Source organism: Phalaenopsis equestris, unplaced genomic scaffold (assembly GCF_001263595.1).
Source record: "Phalaenopsis equestris unplaced genomic scaffold, ASM126359v1 Scaffold000090, whole genome shotgun sequence".
NCBI lineage: Eukaryota > Viridiplantae > Streptophyta > Magnoliopsida > Asparagales > Orchidaceae > Phalaenopsis > Phalaenopsis equestris.
Window position 1 is genome coordinate 1669364 of NW_018164532.1, and position 9485 is coordinate 1678848.

A 9485-nucleotide genomic window follows, 5' to 3' on the forward strand; every position below is an offset into this window, starting at 1 on the left:
CTTAATTATTTAGAACCAAAACAAGCCGTACATAAACCAACAAACATTTGTTTATTGTTTAAGAACTAAAAACCTCACTTCCTTAACAAACAAATTAAAACAAGCTATTTAACGAGTGAAAAAAGAGTTGTTGGCAAACAACGAGCTTTTTTGACAGTCCTATATGTGATACCTTGATCAAATTTAATATATATATATATATATATATATATATATAGTATGTACTCCTAAAAATAAGAATTAGTTAGATCGCCATGATAGTACTCAAATCTCAGTAAAATCAAGATTATATAAATGAATTCTAATCAAATCTTAATGAGATTAATTTTTTTCCCCCAAAATCAAAATAATTGCATGACACAATTTATGCAACCCCATGGAGAACATGAACTGCTTTAAATTGTAAGCACTACATTTGGACATAAAGATAAAGTAAATAAGAGAACATAACTTCTGGAAGGCTAATGTACTACACTTCCAGCCTTCTAATGCACTTAAATGGATTTGACTGATCATACTTATTTCTGATCAAATAACCGCTCATTTTGGTCATGTATCTTACACTTCTAAACATAAGTTGTATCAGAAGCAAATCAAAAGCCTACATCATCACTGAGGCATGCGAGTAATATTTGCAAAAAAATTTTGGGGTCGGTGAACTAGCATGGGACTTTTCGATGAGACAGGAAATACCAAGCCACCTGGCCACTATCTTTTCCGCAATATTTGCTACTACTAATCATGTAGAATGCTTCATTGTATTACACGAGGTTAGCAGGAGGTATGTTTCACTATTTCTGCATCTCGGATTACTATTAAAAAATTAAAAAAAAACAAAAATCTAAATGCAAAATAATTGCTGAGGAAGATCCCTCCAATTTACATGACTTTCCAGAAAATTGATCCCGACTTCGGCACTCAGCACCTTTCAAAAATCTTGTAGAGCTTATCGAGTGACGCAATCTGTAATAAGATGTTTCAAAAGAAAAGAATGTGAAAGTAAGCATGCGGTTGGCCTTTTTATTTCGCGAATTCATAAATAGAAGGCTCTAAGTGACTTGAAGGTGAGGGATTTAAGAATTTACAAAATCTTCTTCACCAAATATTTTGATAGCCAAATAACTTTCAGTGCAACCCCTAAAAACTTTCGAAATCTCAAATAAATTTGAGGATCAGTACAAATATTATATCAGAGTTCAAGTCATTGACACACTATTGATGGTAATTCAAAATCAAACATAACAGGCATAAATAAAAATATATTGAAAAAAAAAACTCTTGGATTCAGGATCAATGTGCAGCTCTGACAACCTCTCCGTAGTAACATATTTCCTTCAGTACGAGCCTCTGCTGAATAATTATATCTACATCAGTTGCCATAATTGAAAAATGTATTATATTCATGTGCAAGAGGCATGTCGGATAAGAAAAGTTTTTAAAAGTACAAGTGTTTAATGAGTAAAAAATGAAAACGTTCATCAAGGTCCCTCAAACAATTTAGATGGAGCCTACTGTAAACTACCTGCATTTTTTATCTGAAATAGCAGAAATAACCTTCAAGATCGAAGGGATTATGTCATCCATTTCAGAATTCAGTTGAAGCCAAAAAGACTGGCGTAGCCAATATGTTTCATGAAAGTGCATACTCTTATCCCATAAACAAGTTGAATTTTCTGAAAAGTAATATACTTTTATAGTTATTCATAATCATTTGTCAAGTTAATTTCCAAGTTTCTCTTAGAAAACTAAGATCGCATTGAATTCTCAAAAATTCCTCTAAGTTTCCACAAATATAAAAGGCATGCCAGCAATAACTTCAATAGGAGCAATGTTTCTTAATTTTAAGGAGAACTAGGGCGAAACATTTCAAGCAAAGATAGAAGATAAAAAATATAAAGCCTGTAAACCAAGTTTTTTATAAACCTGAACAAAGGTTCCATTTGTGGCCATTGCATTTGGTGGCTTGAGGAAAAGCCTCATGGATGGGAACAAAGCATGCTGAATAGTCCACTCCCGTTGTGCCCATGCTGTTTCAGCTTCCGCAAGCAACTCTGTGTCCATATCGCTATCCGAAACATCATCTGCAATGCAGCCAGGTTATCTAACAAATGTGTTAAGACTGAGGATATGAAGGTTACGCTTGAAATATTGCAATTCAGTAGTAAAGTTCGCAATCTAAGCATGATGGTTGAACAGAATCCAGAACTAATACCTCATACAACGACTAAAAGGCAAAAATCCAAAACAAGTAACAGTAAAATGCATGGTGTAGGTAGATCACTAAGATGGAATATTAGCTAACCTTAAGCCAGTAAGGTTTTAATATCTGTCGCTTTAATATGTAAAAAAGGCCTGTTTAGATAATGTAAACTTTATCTAATCAAGAACAAATCTTGATCAGAAGCCACAACTTAGATTGAAGAGGAGGTTCACCAACAATCCTACTCATAATCCAGCATCACTCATCTTTTCACACCACAAATTAAGAGAAAGAACAGTTTGATTAAGAACTAAAGACCAACTTCAAGGTTTGACTGCGCTAAAAGGGTTGCCACAAAACCAATAAGCTTAAGATGAATAAAAGAAAAAAAAAAAAATTATCATTATCCAACTGGTGCGGCATGCTTGGTGCGGCATGCTTGCATTTCTTTGTCTGAGCGTGCATGTTCGTATGAATAAAAAATGTCATTTGAAAGGAAAACAAACTTTTAAAGCAGATTATGCGACATATATGAGAGTTGCTTGGAAATTAGATCACAGAAGGGACAATAAAACAACTAACTTCTTGAAAGAGTCTTTAAATGCTCCTTAGAGTCAGTGAATCACTAAAAACTAATATAAATTGGCCTAAAATAGCTCATAATGTGAGGTCAAATGCATAGATGGGTACAACAATTTACTAAATTTGCATCCTTAAAAGGAGAGGATAAAGCTAACCAATCTAACACATTTCATTTTTTTTTAAGCGTTGAACTGAGTTTTCAACATATGAATGAGGTTCGTCATGGAGTAGTATACCACACAATGAAGATAAACGTCGCTCCACTCTCAGAAGAAACTTGCTTCTCAAGGTATATATTCAGCATTAGAGGGTTTCATCATTTTTCAAGCAACCTTAATCCCTAACCAGAAGAGTTTGAGGACCTGAGGTCAAGTCCATATCAGTCAGAACTTTACTTCCTAAGATCTGTTTGGGGTGGCTGCAATTTTTTAAAAAGATAGTTGTAAAACTGTGGTGGAGAAAACAACTATTTAAAAAGTTACGGTATGAATTATAAGTATAAATATTTCAGTAACTTTCTTACAACCATGCACACATTAACGGGTTAAGTTGAAAAAACAGCTTCCCACCACAAAAAATTCTAGAAAGTGGCAAGAAATAGTTCACCAAACAGAGCTATGGTATCGGTTTGAAATGCAAAACAGGTAAAAAGTTATCCCAAACAAAACTTAAAATTTTCTGCTTACCTAAACCATGCTTTACCACAATGTAAAAAACAACATAGAAAATAAATTCTCATCATAATTGAGCTGAGGAATTTACAAAATATTTATAGTGACCTGACTTTCACATTTAACATCATCTTTACTAAAGTCAAATGTTTGTGATACTATGACTATCAGCCAACTAGTTGTTTCAAGGCAATCAGGAATGAGATTTCTTAGACATAACTCAAAAAAATCTACCCATAATTAAATTAAATAAAGGGGAATTTATATATATAGAAAAAGATGGGAGAATATGAAAAATCGACAACTAGCATACCAGACATTGTTGAAGCATTTGCCACATTGGTGGCTATATCCTTTTTATTATTCTTATAAAATTGTATTCCATTGCCAGAAGGATTCGGAAGGACAGGAGGTTGCATAGCATAGAAGCTCCCTATAGCAGCTGCAATTGTTTCGAAGCAGTCTTTCTCACTGGTCCAGATAACCTACAAAAATGATGACGTGTCAAACATAAGTTCTACATTAGTATGCAGAAAGAATAAAGGAATTACAATTGCAAGAAAAGAGGCTATACTGCTACAATATTATTAGAGGAACCATAAGAAAACAGTAATGTTAATTTATAAAAATCATAAACAGGTGCCCACAATGTGCGCTACTATACAAATCACAGAAATCAAAAGAGAGAAGTAGAAACTTTTTTTTTTTTGGGTGTAACACTGCATACCTAAGTCACTTGATGGCATTAGATTTCAATTTATATAGAAACTACTTGGAAGAATCGAAAGTATTATCCCATATAAAATGTCATATGAAATATAGCATGTGTGATGGAGGATCCCATTTTTCTTACCAAGAGATATGAATGACATCTCAAGTAAATTTTGCACAATATGCCAACCACTCTACATTAGTTTAATCCAAACAATTTAAAAAGCAAGCTCTGAGATTTTAGTACCAATATAGAAATCCTTCCGAGTTAAAAGACAAAAATCTACCTTCCATAGTTTTAAAGAGTAAAATGATTTTTATCCAACAATTATAGCATCACAACTCAGCCTGCTATAATCTATATATGCTAATAAATTATACTAACTTGAGTACATAAAAAAATATTTAATACTAGATCTATTTGGAAGGAATTTTTTTAACTTCTAATTTTCATCACATAATAGTATAAAATAAATCTAAAGATTATCATTGTCACATATTTCTTTGTATATATAGAACTTTCTACGTCCAAACTATTTATATACAATAATCATGATTTTTAATAATCTCAACGAAACGTACAAAATTATCAAGGTCACAAACAACATACATATAAAATATACCTCTGTCAACAAATACTATCAACTCACTCCATTGGAGCCTTACACTTCTCTGAAAACATGTAAATGCAACAACTGTCAGTGAACAGCTCAATGAGTTACAAAAAACTTACAATTGAAATCAATGTAATAAATAAAACAATATACATGTAAGCTAAACAAGTAAATTTATAGATTACTAAACAAGCATATGTATACTGTATGACATAAATCACAATAAGATGTCAAATCATAATAGTAATATGTATACAGTTTATATCATCAAGTATAAAAATTATCACATATATATTATGTATACTGTATGACAAATCACAATAAGATGTCAAATCAAAATAGTAATAATGTATACCGTTTATATCATCAAGTATAAAAAACATCACACATATTATACAAGTTACTCTGACTAATCATATGTGGTGTTTTTTACCGTACCAATCATAGTAAAACAAATACAATATCATATAATATCACATCAAGAATAAAACTGGTAGAACAGTTAGTCTAGTGACATAGTACACGGGAGTCGTCACCCCAAACCCGTCGACTCTCATATCATATCAAATTCATCCATTATGAATCACAACATATATCAGGTTTACACCACTAACTCATTTAAAGAAAAGCCCATTGGCCCACCCTCCTACACAATGTATCATATCTCTGATAACCTGAATCATAATAACCAACCTTTCTTGCATACACACATTCCACAATATCATAACATTATTAATCAACTATAAAAACATGAAATAATATGATCAAACTACATGTAACAACTAAAATAGAAATTGCACATTAGCCTGTAAGCAGTCATTTTTGTTTCAGTATTTCATAATATATAATTTTAATTATATTTTTATAAATTTTTATATAACTCAAATTAAAACTTTTATCCAAATAAAAAAAAAACAACAGGTGAAAATTCAATTTACTTATGTCAAAATGAGCAGAATAACTAGCACAAAAACACATTAAAATTACACAGAAAAAAATTTCAAAATATAAAGATATCATAAATCAAAAACTTTGGAATTTTTGGATATCCAAAAATTTGAAAAACACAAAAAACAAAATCAATGAAATCAAAGGTAGGATAACGCCAACCTGCCTTGAGTCGGTCAACTTTCCCAACTAGTACATCACATGAAAATCGAGTCCAGATCTCCAAAATTTCACTTAAGTTTTCCCTCTCCCTTAATTCCCAAATGCCCGCGGTGTAGGCAAATGAAGGGGTAAAGTGAAGATTCTGGATAACAGAAAATGAGTGGATTTTGTTCATCCAAATTATTTAAAATCATTTGTAAAGTTCATAAAAACTTTTTATATCTTGAAATCTAGAACTTCAAAAATTATGAAAAAATAATAATGATAAAGGTTATCATGTCCGGGACACTGGCAAAAAAGGTTTGCAAAATAAATGTCAAACAACTCCAAAAATAAATTTATGCCCACATATTGCCATTTCTTAAGAAATTATAATTGTATTATTAACCTTTTATTTTCAGTTTATATTTATCATTAAAGTATGAAAAAATCATAGAAATCAAAATTCCTCGTTTTCTATAGTTTTGTGAAAACAATTTACCAATCAGGCTTATGATAATCTTATAAAAATTATTCAAAGCTTATAGATCAAATATTTTTTTTATATATTTTCAATTATTTATTTATTGTTATTAATCAATTATTTTAAAAACAATTTAAATGCCAAAATAACATAAAAATGCATCTTAATGGAGGACAAAATGAAACATTCATTCTTAAACCATATGTTTGACTATTGTGGTTGATTATCATGTACAATACCTGGGTATTACATATAATGGGCTTAACCTACCAAGTTAGCATCCTTATTTGACTCATGCAAACCGAACTATGGCTATCGTCAGGCAAGCATATGAGAAAAAAACCTTAAAAAATCCTAATGGGCTGGGCCCAAAAGGTATGAGTTTAAAATAGTTGGCCAAGAACTTGTGTATCACTTTTATCAACAACCTACCACTGTAATCACCAGTCATCACCACCAATGAATGCCATAGCCACCGCTATAATTAGTCACAACAGAATTATTTCAACCATGGCCTCCCGTGAAGGGACCCAGACAATATCGATCTCTGAAAATAATTTAATGTTTCGGATCGTTTGACACAATGCATTTTGCAAATGGATGACCTGTGAGCCATTTCAACGGCGATTAGGGCATTTCAACTATGACTCAAATGCAATCAAAACTGTAGTTCATTTACAATATGTTCGATTGAAACAATCATGTGAGGTTTCTTTATTTGTATTTTTGGCATTCCAAATGCATCAGTAGACAATGTTTAGGCAGTGTTGATTCTGATCGAGACAATTTGAATCAGATTTGAATAATTGTCCATGCTTAAAAATTTTGAGGCTCCAAATGCATCCATACAATATGTTCTGCAAATGGGCAATGTTTTGAATTATTTTGAATAATATGTTACCTTTCCATCGGCCAATGTGACAATCAATGTGAACATTCTTCTTAAGCAAATGCGACATCTTAGGCTCGTCAGTCAGGTTTGCAATATCAGATGAACGTCAATTTAATACATTTTGATATGATCGAGGCATTTTAAGTTGATTTAGTGAGATATTCTATTTGACAACTGTGATTGACTTTGATTTCAACCAGATTCGATTCATATTGCACCATGATATATATGCATTGGTCAACACAAACTACGATGGATTACTTGCTACACTAATTATGTTCTCTAATCCCTTTTGATTTCATCAAGAAGGAAGAATCATGAACAATGCATATCTAAAATGCTTGTGGATGAATATGGAAAGAGTGAGTGAGCAGCAAATATAAAACTACATGTGAATTATACATCTTTAAGATTGGTTTTAATGGAAGCAATGCCAGTGGATCTTTTTTCAGCATGCAGGCAATGTTAAAGAGTTTAGGGCCATGTGCGCTGGGACGAGGTGAAGAGGGGGCAGAATCCAAGAGTTTGGGCATGAAGTTAAGAAAATTATGTTGAAATTTTCCAAAAAAAATCAATTTATGAGCAATTTATCATATATATAAGTAAAGTGAAACAGAAATGGAAGCTCAGTACAATTAAATGTACAAGAAACAAATACTGTCAAATTAAAAATATATATAAGAAGGAAAAATGATTAGCACATACATCATTACCCAAAGTCAACAAGAACTCTGGAACATGGTCCATGTCAGGAGTGTGCTGGTCCAGTACAACAGGAAGCCTTGTCAGGTTCTGTTGTTCATCTATGTGAATAGAAAAGTACTCATCGAGCAACTCAGCCTTTTTCATTAGTAGATCAGTATTCATCTGCGAGGAAAAGATAATTATTAGGATGACTAAACATGCATTCCAGCAAAACCATTTTGCAATTTAAAGATCCCTATATCATCTCGATCACACATTTGCAAAATCAACTGTGGAGCAAGTTTCCATCTTAAGGAACTCCTATCAACAACAATAAAAATCAAAATAATTGGTATTATCAAACCCCAACTTCTGTAAGCTACAAGGATTCTATACATCATATCAATTTTTTTCATTCACAAAAAACAATCCAAATCAGATACATCCTCTTGGACACCTCAAGGGTTCCGCAATGTCCTTATTCCAACAAGATGATAGCAACAAAAAATTATCAGATAAATTTCTAGTCTAATTCATTGTTAGAAATCAATAACATAAGACAAAAATAATGTACCTGCGGAAAAATTGAAGACAATGTTTACAAAACATAAGATGATAATTTACCTCAGCAATCTTCTTTCTAAAATCATCATTTTCATCACCAGTAGAATCCAAATCTTCATCTTTCAACGCCATCATCAATAACTCCAGAAGAGGGGCTGGTTCACTAAGTTGCATAGCATTAAAATTTCCAAATCTGCGTATGACTTGTTGATACATAAGCTCTTTGCTGTTAAAAAAGAAACCGTTGCACAGTTAAGAGGCGCGCAATCTGTTTAAACATGTTAAAAAGCATTTAGTAGAAAACCTAATGATATAATGTAGGAACAAAGAGAATAGAGCTCAGAAGACATATATTTGCCTAGAAAGCAAGTAAATCAACACGTACTATTGACTTTGCAAATATTGTGAGTTACGAAAAATTCATAGATATAAAAGAACTTGTTGACCTCACTTTTGGTTGAGGTCTAAAAACTTCTTTAGTAGCCTAGGTCTAGCCATAGGACTTCCCTATTGACTAGTCTTAGAAAATTAGAAAAGGTACCCCCACCATTAGAAATTTAAAACTCTTCTTTTTACTCAACTTGAAATTCCACATAATGATCTTAACCTCTAGCATTTAGTAGATAAGATCATTATAAGAGAATTCAAGAAGAGTCCCTATAGGATTACTTGGCTTTAGGATTGACCCTGGGTGTTGACTTGGAACTAGGGTACACCATATCTTCACAATATATTAATCCATGGTTCATTTAGAATGGATATCTATCCAATTATATGTGAAATGCCTAACTTGGTCTTTCGCCCCGAGGCACCTCCAAATTACCTAACTACACTTGGGACCTAAATTTGGCTAAAATTCCCAAATTTTGCCAAATTACCCAAAATTGATCAAAACCCATTTCAAACACCTTGAATACATCCAAATTTGTCAAAATTTCCAAAAAATGACCAAATTACCAAGATACCCCTCCATGACCCAAAATCCAAAAATTCC

General features: G+C 32.2%; 1 protein-coding gene across 2 annotated transcripts in view; it reads right to left on the reverse strand.

Moving 5' to 3' along the window:
* Nucleotides 1–349: 349 nt before the first annotated feature.
* LOC110019977 (DNA mismatch repair protein MLH1) overlaps nt 350–9485 on the reverse strand; it is a 45988-nt gene continuing 36852 nt past the window's right edge. Inside the window, exons 12-16 of one of the 2 annotated variants that reach the window (XM_020717896.1) lie at nt 8552–8717; nt 7949–8110; nt 3767–3938; nt 1924–2081; nt 350–963 (exon numbers count right to left, since the gene is read on the reverse strand). In XM_020717896.1, the coding sequence (XP_020573555.1) occupies nt 919–963; nt 1924–2081; nt 3767–3938; nt 7949–8110; nt 8552–8717 (703 nt within the window). In that variant the 3' untranslated portion in view covers nt 350–918. Of the gene's footprint in view, nt 964–1923; nt 2082–3766; nt 3939–7948; nt 8111–8551; nt 8718–9485 lie in introns of those variants that run through there. The other variant, XM_020717897.1, reaches the window with a different exon arrangement.